We start from the raw sequence: 17,714 nt of genomic DNA, 5'->3' as shown, positions 1-17,714 counted from the left end.
TTATATTCGTAGTCAAAAAAATAAATAAATAAATAAATAAATAAATAAATAAATATGATTTTAAAGTCAGGAAGTCTAGAAGTGAAAATGTTATCTATGGAATAATCCTATATGAATCTTATACAGGGCTAATAATATATATAGAATTTGTATGGAAACCTTTTTCATTAGTTTGAATAAGGAATATTTAATATAACATAATTACAATTATGCAGATTTCCAACATGAAACTAATATATTGTTCATTTTGGTACTGTTTTTTTTTCAGACATTCTTCTCATTGTGGGTCGAGTATTAAAAAAAAAAAAAAAAAAAAAAAATTTATCCTAAAGTCGTATCTCTTACAGCAAGTAACGTAACTCTTAAGCTGGTGACGATGTCATCAGTTCTAGAAGGTCTCGTCGCGTTTTGCCGTATCAGCAATGATTCCTTTAACCTCATATCTGTTTGCACAGGCTTCATCTTGCGCTTGCAAAGCAGATTGACTGGAGAAAGGAATGCTTAGTTCATGAACTTCACATGTGGTTCATAGGTCACATGACAGGCCACAACATATTCTTATCGTGTGTGTAATGCAATTAGTTAAGGACTTGCAATCATTTTAAAATTAAGGAACAAAATAAGCAAATATAATTTCTATAACAACAAAATGAATTAATTTTTTTTTCTGACCTCATAGACATTTAGAAGTATCAAGATATGTATATATGAAATATTTACTTGCAACATTAGCCTATTACAGTTCAAGTAAACATTCATGGGAAAATGTCACATTTTCTTGAAAACCCAAAGTTTATTAGAAATTAGTTACATAGTGGGTTCGTTGCATCTCCTACCTATTAATAATGTTTAAAAAGTTAACCTCAGAGGATGTGCGCGAGAAAATTGAATATGAAACTTTTGTTAGGGGCACATAGGATCAGATTTTATCACAACTTCATTTCAGTTAGCATAAAGAAATACAGAATCATGATTAATATTCTCTTTGATTCTTATGTCGCCTGGCAATCTTACAAATAGCTCCGTTTTCCACTTCTTTGTCTAGTAACTTACTACCAGTAATATCGAATTTTCTTTGAGATTCGTAATGATATCTATTTTTTTTTTTATAATTATGGATATTTTTACAGTCCTCATAGACCTGGATAGGTTCACTCATTGTTAATGCCATGGATGAAAAAGTTTGTACAGCGGACTCTTTTGAATTCCAAATATCAGCGAATTCATGTGGGTTAAGTCTGGTCTAAATGGCTCTCTCCCCTCCCCTATATTTGGATGTCGTCTGAATTTACTTTGCCCTTGTGACAAGTATAATTTCACTTGCAGGCTGATTAATGGAACCGGTTACAGTATCCTGCAGTACGAGAATTTCACATCGCAACTTCAAAAAATCGTTCGTCGCAGCGGACGACTACAGTCAAGTAACAACCGCCTACAATGTGAAAGGAATTTCATGGACTTCTTCGACCGACACCGTATCTCGTCGTTAATCTCGTTTTAATGCGGAACGCTCCAGCGGCTGTGGAAATCGACTACAAAAAGGGACATACTTCCGACAATTACGACCCGAAGGATATTCAACTCTACTTTGCTGGCGAAGGACTCGTGCTGGGGATGTTTTTTTTATTCATCGCGAACGTAATCGTGTAGCTTAGGATGCAGAGAATAAGTATGAGCGCAAAAATAGAACGTTGGACCCGCCCAGGCAACCCCCCTTTTCCCTTGTTTAACCCTGTGAAATAGGCCGTTTCATTTGGCTATTGTGGTTGTCTGGAACTGTGTAATGGACGAAAAGTTGTTCTAACGCTAGTTAAAGTGAAGTAGTATAACCTCGGTCATGTATCCTATATATATAAAGTATCATGTCCTCCTATATATAAATGATCATAAATAACAGAATCGAAATATATTTTTTGCGTGTACGCACTAGGAATCTATATATAAATGATCATAAATAACGGAATCGAAATATATCTTTGCGTGTACGCAATAGGAATCTATTTTAAGTGCACATATATTAATCATAATTATATGAATCCATATACATATGTATAAACAAATCAGGTTAGCCTATAATCAATCTGTTACCTTTTTATCTTACCAATATCTGCAGTTATTTATGAGTTAGTATATGAATTAATGAATCAGATATATAACAGTTAGCATCAAAAATCAACGAATCAATCAGCATAAACATTAATAATTTTATCATTCATATATGAAATTTTTTATCAGTTAAAATATGATTTTTATCATGTTAATCTTCATTCTATGCAATTGTCAGAGTACATTAGTATTTTCTGTAGCATATGTATCTTAATGAGATGAAGTGAAAAAACTGTATCATTATATATCACGTGATCACTATTATTTACCAATATCATTGTTTTATATTTTATTACTTGAATCAATTCATGTACACCATGAATTTTTATTTACTTATATAGTAATAATTACATTATTTATAATTTAACAAGATCTGTAAAATATAAACCAATGACCTGGGGTCATGGCATTAGGAGGGTTTCTACGTGACCAAAGCAGACCTAGATTACGCTAGCGCTGTCTGCAGTAGCCTGATCTAGCTCAAAGCTTTGTCAACATTTTTATGTTATGATAACTTTGCACAACAACTTCCATGGAAGCGGTGACCTGTTAACCTACGCCGGAAACTTGTAACTTCCGAGCCGGCGAAACTACGTATGTGTTTTTATATGAATTGCTGAGATGGCTATGTTCCGCTATCGACTCGATGCTTTAGAATTGGGAGTTCACGACCAACTATCAACATATCGGTCGTCCGACGAGCTGCATCTCCTAGTATGGAGTACAGAATAAAGTTGTTAACTTGTTCAACTAGCCTGTTTGAATCATCTCTCTAGTCCAAGAAAGAACCCTCTCTACTAAGATATCCAAGGGAGATGAGAGGAACCAAACATTACTTACGGATGACAGCCGTAAGGAAAGAACAAAAAAGTCTATCGCCAAGCATAAGACATTAGAAGTGGTGGCAGCGTATAAACGAAGAACATTAATTAACAAGACCCATATCAGCCGCCCGAGAAGGTCTACAAGAACTAACTTCCACCTTAAACACATCAAACGAAACATAGGAGGGGAAACGGGATCTTCAATCAACGCAACAGTTTATGAAGACGCAACTATGTCCTTCATCGAGAGGAATACAAGCATTTAACACTGACGTTTTTTGAGCAACTGTTGTCACTTATCTTCGAGAATCTACACCGGACGAGAGCAGCATTGAAACATCAAACGGAAAGAAGAAAACAAAAACACACAGGGAAACATCACCCGTTCAGCGACAAGGACGCAGAGTGGACAGCTATACGCAGTAGTGCAAGGACGGAGGCTGTGACGTCATCAATCTTGGACTTCCCAGAGCATCGTGCACCGAGAGAAGACCGTGACGTCATCACGACTTCCGACGCGAGACGTCATCCCATGTCAACAATCCTTCGCAATATAATCTGGAGCTAAGTACCATTTTTATCTATTCAGGTCTTTTCCTCAGTGAAGTGTTGTTCATCAAGAGTCGATCGTCCAGTATTCTGGGGTGGAGTTGTTCGCCATATTAATCTTCCTTCATTACAGAACCTATCTTCAACTACGAGGTTCTCGCCCGCAGATTAATTTTTTTCTTTTCTCGTTGTCATTAACCGTTTCTTGCAGGAATTCTCCGTATAATATTTGATCATATTGTCTGTATTTTTGTATCTTTTGGGGATTTTCCTATTATTATAACACACTTATACAGTACATTGCTTATGCGTTTACGTAGTGGTCGAGTGTACTCTTATAGAATATTTTGATAGGATTGCAAGGAATAGAAGTGATAAGAAAAAAGTGAAAGCCGAAATGGCAACCACTCCGGCTGGCAACCCCAACGTGGTGACTCTCGTTAGCGCGAGGTCAGCGATTGTCCCTTTTCAAGGTCGGGTCAATGGGTTCCTGCCTCAAAATGTTGAGGCATGGATCTCATCTGTAGACGCTCATTTAAATGCAAAAAGCATCACAGACCCAGCAGTACAATTACAGGAGGCCAAGAGCTTCGTTGACTTTGCTAAAGGCGACGCAAGTGCGTATCTAAGGGGGGTTTCTTCAAGAAGCGCTTACATGGGACGAGTTCAAAATTAGATTACGTGCCGTGTATGGGGGTGAAGAGGCTTTAGATGTAGTATTGGCATTGAGAAATGATCCTTAACCAAGCCTCCATGACTCAGCTCAATGTTGTCGAGCGGGCGGCGCTAATTGCCGACCGGCTAAATGAATATCAGGATAGTTTAAGTAACTCCGGGTGGGGTTGCGGGTGCTAAAATCAAAGTGAAAGATTTTATCCGTTTGATCTACCTTACGTCTATCACTGCAATGTTGCCTGAAGCGTTAGTAACGGTGTTTTTGATAAAAAATTGCAGCCCGACAGTACGGAATTAGATGTGTATAAAACAAATAAAAAAAACACATGTCTAAATGTACCGACCTAGATCCTTCGCTCATCAAGTTTTTGCAAAGAATGAGAACAAGCCACAACAAGTAAATGTGTACATAATAATAATCAAGTTGCAGGGATGGTTTGTTATAACTGTAAACGACCAGGTCACATGATTTCAGACTGTCGGGACGCGTTTTTGTTCAATACACAATAGTTCAACTCATTCATATAACCGTTGCTACTCGAGGAATCAACAGCAAAATGCTACAAACACGCAACCAGTTGCTAGTGCAAATAAAAAAAGAAGGGTCCTCAGTACTATAAGAAGAAAACAACCAAACGGAAATTCTGCACAACAGCAGAAACAAACAAATCGTGCTTCAGGTACCTCTGTTCCTGGGCCGTCTAGCCAGAACTCGCAAGGGCAAGCGAATTTTCAGGGCGTGATAAACAAACAAATACCCACGTAGTTCACTCCAAGGGGGGAGAGGGCGATGTTGGGTCATCAATATCAACATCTTTTGTATCAAATAATCAGTTTAATCATTTATCAGATCATTGTGAGACAATTGATTTTCCTATGAAACACACGGCCGAATCAAAAAAATCTGTGCAGGTTCCCGTAGATTTGCAACAAATTCATGCAATTATTAGTCAAAACGAGTTGCGACCAACCTTACATGCAGTAAATTTGGACCATAAGTCATTCACTTTGTTCTTTGATTCTGGTAGTCCACGTAATAATAAATGGATTTAAGGACTCATCATTTACTCTTTTCAAATTTCCCTGATAGAAAAGTCCGGAATAAGGAGCTCTCAGGCATTGGGAATAATGAATTAAATGTTGTGGGCGTAACTCATGTACAGTACAAGGTCGGTAAGCGCACGTTTGCTGATACCTTTGTCGTTGTACAAAACATTAATATGTATCCCGCAGTAATTATCGGATACCCGTCTATGGGCACTCAAAATATTATACTTAGCACCTGCAAAACACGGCGTGTATATCAAAGGGAAATTCTATAGGTCTTCTAATACCCTAAAATCAGTTTTAGATAATAAAGAGACAGGCAGAGTTGTCACTTACATTACGGAACCAATCACCTGTCTCATGAACCAAGAAATAATACAGGCAACCCAACAGAACTCTCGCTCACCCGTAATATCAGCTTGGCACCGCAAATCTCGAGCCTAACGTAACTTCAAATATATTAGTGCGTGTAAAAAGAACCTTGCCAGGATCTGAAACATTAATCCTTTCCGAAACTCTGAAAACACACACGGATTATCCGTCACACAAGCCGTTTATACAGTCGGCTCACAACAACAATGTAACATCGAAGTCTGTAATCATTTGAATACCACTTTAGTAATCCACAAAAATCAACATATCTTGGATGCCGAAGTTTATAAACATCGCATTCTTACCATAGCTGAGATAAATCACGCTCAATCAGTCGCGGATGAAACCCTTTTGCAATCTATAAAGAACAAAATCAATAAGGACATTCAAGAAGAAGAAATTCAGCAGAAATTTTTGAATCTGTTACTAAATATCATGATGTTTTTTCCACTACGGATGGAACCTTAGGAAAAACGGATGTCATCGAGCATCAAATCAGGCTCAAGGACAAACAGAAAGTAATCTATGTACCTTCGTACCGACTTCCTATGAAATTTCAGAATGAGATAACAGAGGAAGTAGGTAAATGTTAAAGGAAGGGAGTCATTAGGAAATCAACAGCCCTTATAATTTTCCGTTAATAGTAGTACCGAAAAAAGATCGAACTTGGCGGATATGCGTAGATTTTCGTCGTTTAAACGAAGAAACAATCCCTGACAGATTCCCAGTACCATGTAACCGATGATATCCTATCTTTACTAGGCCAGAATAAATATTTCACAGCTTAGACTTACTAAAAGGATTTCATCAGATTCCGATGGAACAAGAAAGTATCCCATACACTGCCTTCAGCACAGCCAGGGGACATTATGAATTTTTTGCGTATGCCTTTTGGTTACGTTTGTGCTCCTATAACTTTTACTCGTATGATAAACGTCGTGTTTGGAGACTTGTTGGGAGATAATCCTACATGCCTACATGGATGACTTAGTAATCTTTTCCAACACATAGAAGAGCATTTACGTAAATTGGAGTTAGTGTTACAAAGATTAAGGCAGCATAATTTAAGGGTAAAGATAAGTAAGTGTGAATTTTTTAAAACAGAACTAGTCTATCTAGGTTTCACGGTTTCTAGTGAGGTCTTAAAGTCGTACACGATAAGGTGTCGGCTATCCGTAACTTTCCGATACCTACTAACGTCAAGGGAATACAGCAATTTTTAGGATGCAGCGGTTACTATCGCCGCTTCATCCGCAACTACTCAATCATAGCCGCTCCCTAACCGATCTTATAAAAAAGGCGTAGATTTCGTATGGTCTGAAAGTCATCAACAGGCGTTCGATAAATTGAAAGATGAATGCTGTGTAGTTCTCCTATCTTGAAATTTCCTGACTTCGGTAAGGAATTTTTCATAGCAACAGACGCCTCAGACCTAGGAGTAGGTGGGGTATTGCTTCAACAATATGATAGACAGTTTTTCCCTATAGCTTTTTATTCCACGTAAACTGAGACCTTCCGAAAGTAAATATGCAGTAATAGACAAGGAAGGGCTCGCTATTGTTAATTCACTCGTGCACTTTAAATTCATAATATACGGTTACCCCTCCCGTCAAGGTTCTCACTGATCATAAGCCCCTAACCGACTTCTTTAAAAGGCTTTAGTCACAGCCCCAAGCGAACTCGGTGGCACATGATCATTCAGGACTTTGGCGCGAGGATCGGGTATTTACCTGGGAAAGCAAATATCATTGCTGACGCATTATCACGCAACCCCTCTTCATCTTGTACCGAGCCATTAGTCTGAATTAATAGATCTCAACCTCCATGCCCGTTGTTAAAACTATATCTGAACAGGAAGATCTGGGCTGGAGTGCTGAACTATTACAGACGGAACAAAGAAAAGATCCGCAAATAGAAAAATCATCATTGCGTTAAACGGAAATCCGAAGGAAAAAGAATACCTAAAGTATAAGCAGCAGAATTATATCCTACAGGAAAATTATCCTGTGTAGATCCGTGACGAGGAAAACCGCAAAAACACCGCGAGTTGAATAACAACCAGGTGGTGGTGCCTATCTCACTCATACCCACTGTCTTAAAGTGGGTTTGCATGAAAATCCACTGCATGGACACCCGGGTTATACCTTGATGTCACAGAAAGCCAAATCATTATTTTATTGCATACGATGCTTAGAGATAAAAAAGCACATAGCAAATTGTCGCACTTGTCAAGAATACAAAGGGCACACGAAGCACCTGTCAGCCTAGGGGCTTACCCCGTGCCAAATCAACCCTTTGAAAGAGTACATTTAGATTTATTAACAGGATTTTACGAGTCAGACAGAGGAAATAAGCACCTCCTAGTAATTATAGACGCTTTGACTCGATATACAGAACTTATAGCGCTTAAAACAAAAACCGCGGTCGAGTGCGCTAGGAAGTTTTTACGAGTGCTACATTTGTAAACATGGAATTCCACACATCATTATCTCAGACTCGGGCGGGGAGTTCAATAATCATTCCTTAACTCCTTGTGCGAATTCCTTAGTATAAAGAAAATCAATACCATGATCTATCACCAGAGTCTAATGGGCTAGTGGAAAGGGCAAATCGTAAGGTTTTAAACATTTTAAGGGTCACCCTAGGGGGGGTGGGGGGGCAGATCCCAACTTGGACATTGCCATACCTGCGGTGCTAAGCACACTTAATCACTCGTATCATGTGTCTATTAAAATGACACCGCACGAGGCACTGTACGGTATCCCGGCCCGAACGCCTTTCCACATCTTAAAGCCTACAACTAATTTATCAAATCCTCTAAAGGATGGTTATGGATGCAAGCATAAGTCGATATAATAATAATTCGTAAGAATTTAGAAGAAGCACAGATCATAATGAAAAAAAATCATGATCAAATAGCTAAGCCAACTAGAACATATGCCGTGGGCGATCAGGTATACATACAAGTATACGTGCGTAAAGGTTTAATTAATTATAAAACTGACACCTAAGTTTGAAGGCCCGTTTACACTTTTAGAAAATTTAACGGCCAATAGAGTTAGGGTTTCAAAATGTATCCAAACCACTGATGTGAGAATAGTCCCATTGGCACATATCAGAATCTAAAGAAAGGTAGATGGAGTGAGGGAAAAAATGGTTGTATTTATGAAACTTGTATAATAAATTATATATATATATCTATTAATCATATTGTATGTAAACCTATTCTTTTACGCGAGTTATTACATCTGTTTTACTCATTGCAGGTTTTCAAAAATGAATCTGTTATTGTTAGGAGTGATATTGTGTATTCAGACATCTTTGTTGTATGGAAAGAGCGCTAGGACTAAAGACATAGAATTTAATCATGGCTCGATTATCGAGAGAATCGATGATGTATTCATCGTGTCAAGTAATATTGTTATCGAAGTAGATATGCATGCTATTTTCTTACCTGAAGATGACGTCCTTAACTTAAAGAATGACCTGATGAGGTTGGTATTTCCCTTAAGGAAATGCATGAACGTAATTTTCATGCTAACTCAGAGATTTCACTAGCTCAAACGCTAAGCGTCGCGGAAATGTTGTCTTATGACATACCAAATAAAAACCGCCGAGGCAGAAGAACTCGCTCGTGACCTGCTGATGTGGTCTGTGCGGCACAATACTCTTGAACGCCGCAACCCGCTTATTCTAGCTGGACTAAACATCTAGGATCAGTTGCGAATCTAGGCTTAGGAATCTCAAAATCGCCTCAAGATAAATAATCAAAATAAAAGAATTGAGTTTTGCAAACACAAACGGAACTGGCCTTATCAGAACTTCGCAGCCAGTTATCTTCGATCAATCAAATAATGAATATCGTTAATGAACATTCAAATAATATCGATCAGGTCATGGAAGTTCAACATTTGCTGGCTACTTTAGCTTACTATAGTTCGAAAATAGATCATATCCGTGTGAAAATATCACATTTTATTGAAAAGTCAAAAGATTACGTAGAAGCAATTACGTTAGCAACAAAGGGTGTGTTATCTCCTCACCTCATGCCTATTAAAGATCTGACGTTAACTTTGGAAAACGGACGGGAGAAGCTAGGTTATATTCCTTTATTAGATGCCCATAAAGTAGAATTCTATATAGCCTAATATCAGTCAGCGTTGAAAATTATAGAATTATGATCACGATTCCTTTTGATTCTTCCGATGCTTGGCAATCATACAAAATAGCACCGTTTCCTACTTTTATGACGAATAACTCAATCCAGTAATATCCAATTTAACGGGGCATGTACTGATTTCTTCTGATAAGAAATCATTTACAGTCATTAGAGACTTAGATAAACTCACTCACTGTTCAGAAGCATGAATAATAAAATTTGTACAGCTGACTCTTTTGAATTCTATCCTATATCAACGGATTCATGTGAGTTAGACATAGTGCTAAACGGCTCTCTCTCTCATACAAGCGAAGGTTGTCTGGGGAAACTTTATCCCTTTTACGGTAATAAATTCAATTACAGGATGAATAATGGTTCCTGGATCCGTTATGATAAGGCCGGATTCGACGTCGTGTGTGCCGGACACATCCACCGCCCATGCCCCTATCTTCGTAGCAGCGATGGTTGTACGGGGACATCTACAAACTATACCGTCAGAGGGGTCAACACGATAATACGTGAGAAGGCGTATTTCGCGAACTACACGTGGGCTACCACAATCATCCCATCACTACCTCTCCCATACACGCGCGAGTAGCTCATCGTCTGACGCAACTGGCTGAGATGACCCACGCGTCATCGACTTATGCAGGTGGAGAAAAATCTCGCTACTACATTCTGCTAGCCGTGTTCAGCGTGACGGCCATATTGGTTATCGCCGTCAACATCTTTGCTTGGCGTAGGCTAAGGCGTAAACAGAAGGATCTCCAAGGGAACGTACTGGCCCGTCTAGATGACGTACCCGTTAAACTCAAGTCGTTTGCGTTAGGGCCGCCTGAACCTGGCCACTTCAGTTCGTGCCTAGGGAATTGTCTGGAATTGTGTTGTGTGAAAGCGGGTCCGTATGCTGGCAAAAATGTAGGACAAGAAAGACTCACGCCTTTGCATTTGAACAGTTAAAGTATCTCCAGGGCACCTAATAAATCATTATAGCCCAATATTATACATTAATATATTCCTAAAGGTATTTTTCGGGCACCTAATAAAATATCAGCCCTATATATTGAATTTCTGCAGAATTACATTGTTATACCATTGTACAATTATATTTTCTATTACAAAGAGTGTCAAGTACTCTTTAACAATTATCCATGATCATGCTATAATCATTATAGTAACCATTATTCTTAATCAGGTTACCTGTTATCATATAATCAGTATACATGTTTGATTTTTACCATTTTATTATTTTTTTGGGTACATAATCATTATTATTACCAAACATCCGATCTATGATTTCCATGCATTTATCTTTGTTTATGAATATGTCAACAAGGGTATGTAACAGAACCTTTTTATGCATTTAACACTTAGTATGTTACGAGCACGCTCCTATGGACAATGTTTAAAGTAATTTTTTTTTTTGTTATTCAAGGCTTGAATAGGTAGCAGTCCGAGCCTAATGTAATAATTACATATTATATAATTTCAAGATCTGTAAATATAAACCATGACCTGGGGTCATGGCATTAGGAGGGTTCTACGTACCGACCAAAGCAGACCTAGATTACGCTATGCGCTGTCCTGCAGTAGCCTGATCTAGCTCAAAGCTTTGTCAACATTTTTATGTTATGATAACTTTGCACAACAACTTCCATGGGAAGCGGTTGACCTGTTAACCTACGCCGGAAACTTGTCAACTTCCGAGCCGGCGAACTACGTATGTGTTTTTATATGAATTGCTGAGATGGCTAATGTTCCGCTATCGACGCGATGCTTTAGAATGGGAGTTCCACGCCAACTATCAAACATATCGGTCGTCCGACCGAGCTGCATCTCCTAGTATGGAGTTACAGAATAAAGTTGTTAACTTGTTCAACTAGCCTGTTTGAATCATCTCCTCTAGTCAAGAAAGAACCTCTCTACTAAGATATCCAAGGGAGATGAGAGGAACCAAACATTACTTACGGATGACAGCCGTAAGGAAGAACAAAAAAGTCTATCGCCAAGCGATAAGACATTAGATATATATTCACATAGTGTCTGTATCACACTCCTATAAGTCAAGTGCAAGTCAAGTTTGAGTGATATTCAGTAGTTGGTTTTGGTAGCTGACCGAGCTAATGTAAGTGTTTACATAATAAAAATATGGAATGTTAGTCCATATATATAAAAGACTAAAACTAAAGAGGTCAACCAGATTGCTTGCAGGAATGTGATCAGACTAGAGACGCTAAAGATGACGTATACAATAAGTATGTAGGCTAAGATAACATGCCGTCACCTGTAGTCATTCAATTGTTTATAAACATTAGTCCAAGCTCCCTGCTTGAGACAACTACCCCGACCTATAATTCAAACGGCCTACGTGATCTGTAGCGTGTCTCATTTGATTGTGTGTTCGTATGAACTATGTCATTTGTATGTTATGTTCATATGTTCGAACTACTGTCTGTTCCTTCATAAACTTGTAACAGAGATGGTAGACGGGCAGAACAGAGTTAGCTATCGTCATTAGAAGACCTGTATCTCTTTACCTAAGCTTATCATGTAGAGAGAACAGAAGTAGTAGCCATCATCATTGGCAGAAGCGATCAAGCTATCGTTATTAGAAGACTTGTACAATCATATCTGATCTTCAGCATGTAAAACTTCAGAAGAATATATCTATTTTTATACTTTGTGTTTTCTACAAGAACCTCCTCACCCATGAGTTTAACACATCATCGTCGTAACCGAAGAAGATAATACGACTTCGTAAGTGATCTACAAACCCCAAGTCACTCCATGAATATGGAAGTGCAATACCAACCGACTTAGCGTAAAATTATCGCAAGTCTTAACATTACCTCATAGGGCGCCTTATCATACAGGCACAAGCCCTAATATATATATATATATATTATATATATATATATATATATATATATATATATATATATATATATATATATATTCATATATATATATATGTATATATATATATATATATATATTATATATTATATATATATATATATATATATATATAGTTATGAGATAAGAATCTCGTATTTATTTGGTATGCGTGAAACCCGAAGCGGAAGGCAAACTGATACACACACAATCTCTCTCTCTCTCTCTCTCTAAGCGACCGCTGGCATAGCCTTCGCGCTCTCTCTCTCTCTCTTATCCTAACAGGTCATCAAATGAGAGTCAGAGATATAAAAAATATAATATTTATTTAACAATGGAAAGATAATAATTCAAGTCTCACAGACTAACCAACTCAGTTAAACCCCCAATATTTAAAATGTCTTAATCAGTAATTAGTCACACCAATTATCTCTTCTCCCATACGGGACTCTCGGTCCCCCCTAGGACTCTCAGTCCCCTTGCCAGAATCGTCTGTTACAAAGACACGAGAACACACAATTAAGTATACGCACTTGTAAAGACAAAGTCAATAGCTAAATGAAATATGACATCTATACAAGGTAATAAACAAGCCATCCCTTTGGCTAAAGTAATATAACACTTACCTATCTCCAGCCCAAGAACTTCACACACATAAGTAAATAAACTTTCGCAGAGCTATCCCAGCATCCTGCCTTTCTCCCACGGACGTCTCTGAAAGTCTCCCCCATAGACTTGGCTAATGATACCATTATCAACGGAAGAGGTGCACACGCACATACGAACTCATACACTTCGTCAACGCCCCACGTAACTGGTCGCAGCCAGTTTTTCAAAGGCACTTGAACGAGATCCCATGATCTCACATAGCTACAGAACAAACGTTGACCCGCTTAACTATGCATTTTCATATCACGCCATCCCAGAATGATTTATCAGCTTTCTCAGGTCGTTGCTTCGGACTGTTCTCCGCAAAGTCACAGCACATCACATTGGCATATTAAATATATTATTAATTATAACCCCTCTTATCTCACATATATATATATATATATTATAGGTATATATATATATATATATATATATATATATATATATATTATATATATATATATATATATATATATATATATATATATATATATATATATATATATATATATATTATATATTTATAAAGAAGCACCCGAGCATGAACGATAGGCCTAGTGCTCGATTCTTAAAACAGGCCTCTGGTTATTCCTGAGTAGATAAAAGGTCCTGAGAGAGAGAGAGAGAGAGAGAGAGAGAGAGAGAGAGAGAGAGAGAGAGAGAGAGCATAACAGGAGATACTAGAATTTAAAAATAATGCTCGCCAAGCATATTCACACTCCGGATCGTATAAACAAGAATAGTCTCACTTATGCACTGAGAAAAAAAAAAGTGGAAACCTACGACAATACTCGTTTATGCGACCCTGAACGCAATTCCACATGCAAAAATTTGCACAACTGAGGAATTCGATGAAATTATTAACTAACAAGCTGGAAAATATATTTCCTTGATTCTTTAATAGGGTTAACCATGTAGCCAATGCTAAACACGCATATAACTTGAATTTCTTTCTCTCCTTTTTTTACATGCTATCTTGTGTCTTATTTATATTTCATTTAATCAGATGCTAAACTTCTTTGTGCTTTATCAAAAGAAATCATAATAACTTTCGATATAACGCTATAAAAGTAGAGTTAATTTACACATCATATTAGGCCAATGCTTATGCACTTGGTTCCTGCTGCCACTCAATGGTAAACACTTGATATCACACATTGAGAGCCGCAGATATCTCTATGGGGAAATTTTTCTTCTTTTTTTTTCAATAAACAATTATTGAACTAACATTGATCATTCACTGGGGAAATACTTTCTGTGCTTCTACAGTTAATCACTGATACGTATTATCAGATAAAGAGAATCACAATACTTGGAATAAAATATACTAAGTGGCAACCCCACGAGTTTCTGCAGTACGATCAATTCTGAAATTTGTCGCTTCACTTCTGGAACTTACTGTACCATAAAATTTGCCGTCGTAGAAGACGCACCTTTTTTATAAGGATATTTATGAAAACAAAACTGTTAGTATCATAACATTTACTGAAAGATAATTTTAAAGTGATTTTGTATACAGTATTACAGTTGACTCCGTGTAAGGTTTACCATAAATTAATACCGAATGTAAACGTTTCTAGGCTTATAGCGACGATATGGTTTGTTCACCACCGTAGTCCCGCTATCAGCCACCAGGGCTGTGCTATGGTTTGTTCACATCCTTCCACGCCACAGCCTGCCGACTTAATGTAGGCAATTTTTCGTAAGTTTTTGATAATAAATATAAATTGGGTTTAATTTTATAGTTTATTAATTTACTGTAATAAGACTTGCTTTTCAATGTTTTATTATGTTAGCAACACGTTTTATGCCTACCCACTACACTACATTCTACTTACTAGGTAGTTACCTACTTAGGCTAAGGGGCTCGTCAACAATCGGTTGGACGTAGGCTAGTTTTCTTTTATACTGTATATTATACATTTAAAATTATAAATATACGTTTAATATTATATTCCTTTAACTCTTAACTTATTTAAACTTATTTAGTTGTGATTTACATGTAATGTATTGTATTATAAGGCAAGGTTAGGGTAATAACTGGTGGTCAGGAACGGAATAATCCATTTTCAGTTATTTCTTATGGGAAAACTTGATTCAGATCTCGAAATAATAGAATTTCGACGCTCCTTCTGGAACGGATTAGTGTCAAGATCTGGGGCTCTACTGTGTGTGTGTATATATATATATATATATATATATATATATAATATATATATATATATATATATATATATATATATATAAAAGATTTTACATCACTCTTTACCATAATGGAAGCCATTTGTTCAGTGTATTGAAAACAGGGAAATGGGGAGAGGGAGGGGGAGAGGTTATTGTTTAGAAGGGGAATCTCCCTCCAGAAGGACTCTAGGTACCAAGGACCTATCTGGGCTTACTTCTCCTCTTTGTTTATTACTGCCACTATCTGGGGTTACTTCCCCTCTTGGTTTTTACTGGTACTATGTATACATATAATGGACTTTTCTTGTTGGTGTAGGCAGAATACAACAAGAATAAAGAGAATAATAAGATAATAACACAAAATTCTATTCTTACACGCGAGAGATCTCTAAGGTTACAGATCACAATACTCGTTAGATCTGCATTTAGCCAGACTGGTTTGTTTGTTGACATCTTGCAGATTCTGACTTGCTTGAAAACACCGCCGTAAATCAGGATTTGGCACAATATTCCTCCAGAAGTTTAGTTCCTGTGAATAAAATAAGTTATTAATTTTTCTTATTGTCCTATACTCACTCACTTTTTGTAGAAGCAATATGATCTTTATCATTTTCTTTACATATGAGATGAAACCAACACAAGGTTTCAACATATGATAGTTCTTTGTTGGACGAGTGGTTTAAGTGCTCGCCTACCGATTCAGTAGTCCTGAGTTTGATTCCCCGTACTGCCTATGTGGAGTCAGAGAAATTTGTTTCTGGTGATTAGAAATTCATTTCTCGATATAAAGTGGTACGGATCCCACAATTAGATTTAGGTCCTGTTACTAGGTAACCAATTGGTTCCTAGTCATGTAAAAATATCTAATCCTTTTGGCCAGCCCTAGGAGAGCTGCTAATCAGCTCAGTGTCTGGTTAAACTATGATATACTTGACTTAACTTCAACATATGATGGTTGCTGACATTGCTTAAAAAGACATCAGTATAATGAGAAAACTTACTTTGAATATTAGAAAAAACTGATGCTTATTTACCATCAATTTCTAACATTGCATGACTTACCTTCACATTGAAGGGTCTGTGTACCATAGAGGGCTCAACAGCTATCTCATAGTAGCCAAGAGGCTGGTGAGGTACAACAGGTTCCCATTTTGGGATGTCCCCCAAAGAAAAACGACCCAAGTCGTCTTGAGGATCTCTGGGCAAAAGAGAAACAAAATGATAAATAACAAGTGTAACAAAAAGGATATCATTTATGTATAATGTTGGAAGCCATGAGTCAAGGACTCCTCTGTGTCAAAGAGCATTCCTTATTTCACATGTGAAGAATCATGAAGGTTTTGAAGTCTCGATTTAGTTGACGTTTGGTCTTTTCCCACTTGAGGAGATGAGCCATAAGGAATTAAGCCAGTATAACACCACTAACCAAAACCCTAAATCTGATAAAACATCACTGGAGTCAGGCCTGTAACGAGGGGGGGTCGGGTGGGTCGAATAACCCCCACCAAAATTCGTGGAAGTCCATGTTTTCTGCGACTATCCTTTTCATTGTATTGTACTTACAAAGTAATAAATAATAATTTTTTTTTGTTAAGTCAAAGTATATAACATAACAAAGTAATATGCATGTTATTGTTAACATAATAAATGAATCAATCAATAAAACTGAAGAAATAATCATGAATTTCAGTGCAAACTTTCAACACTATAAGCAAAATTCTATTAACCAAAGTCAGTACTTTGAATAACAACCAATCAGGTAGAAGGGCATAGGCCACATACCCAATTTTTCTCCTTAATATAACTAAAATAATATTTTCAAGTATTTCATATTGTATATACCTATAAATGCAATGACATTTATAGAAGCAAACATCCAGTTTTGGGAAAAATGACCCACCCAATAAAAAAAACTCTGGGTAAGGGCCTGGGATTTTTGTATAATTCCCTGCTATGTCGGTTTTAACAGCCTGTACTAGTCTACCTCCAACTTCTTACTTCTTATCACTCAATGTACAAAACAACTTTATTTACAGTTCAAATAGTTAAGTACTACAATAACTGTAGAATTTTTATTTCTGGTTGGAAATGGGAGTTTAACAAAATATCAAAACTACCTAATTATATTTACAAACATTTTGTTGCATTATTATTATTATTATAATAATTATCATTATTATTATTATTTTATTTTTGTTTATCAGTCATTCCATTCGACTGGTGGTGTTGAAAGTATAGGGCTCCGGGTTGTA

At 37.1% G+C, this 17,714-nt stretch overlaps 1 protein-coding gene across 8 annotated transcripts in view; it reads right to left on the bottom strand.

Moving 5' to 3' along the window:
* Positions 1-14,745: 14,745 nt before the first annotated feature.
* LOC135223445 (esterase FE4-like) overlaps positions 14,746-17,714 on the bottom strand; it is a 14,651-nt gene continuing 11,682 nt past the window's right edge. For 5 of the 8 annotated variants that reach the window (XM_064261831.1, XM_064261833.1, XM_064261832.1 and 2 more), the window contains exons 12-14: positions 16,525-16,660; positions 16,043-16,193; positions 14,746-14,960 (exon numbers count right to left, since the gene is read on the bottom strand). In XM_064261831.1, coding sequence (XP_064117901.1) covers positions 14,932-14,960; positions 16,043-16,193; positions 16,525-16,660 — 316 coding nt within the window. In that variant the 3' untranslated portion in view covers positions 14,746-14,931. Of the gene's footprint in view, positions 14,961-15,795; positions 15,992-16,042; positions 16,194-16,524; positions 16,661-17,551 lie in introns of those variants that run through there. The other 3 variants (XM_064261838.1, XM_064261836.1, XM_064261839.1) reach the window with 3 other exon arrangements.

This window comes from Macrobrachium nipponense, chromosome 10 (genome assembly GCF_015104395.2).
Source record: "Macrobrachium nipponense isolate FS-2020 chromosome 10, ASM1510439v2, whole genome shotgun sequence".
NCBI lineage: Eukaryota > Metazoa > Arthropoda > Malacostraca > Decapoda > Palaemonidae > Macrobrachium > Macrobrachium nipponense.
Note: the sequence above shows the minus strand (reverse complement) of the source record. Positions and strands in the feature narration are given on the sequence as shown.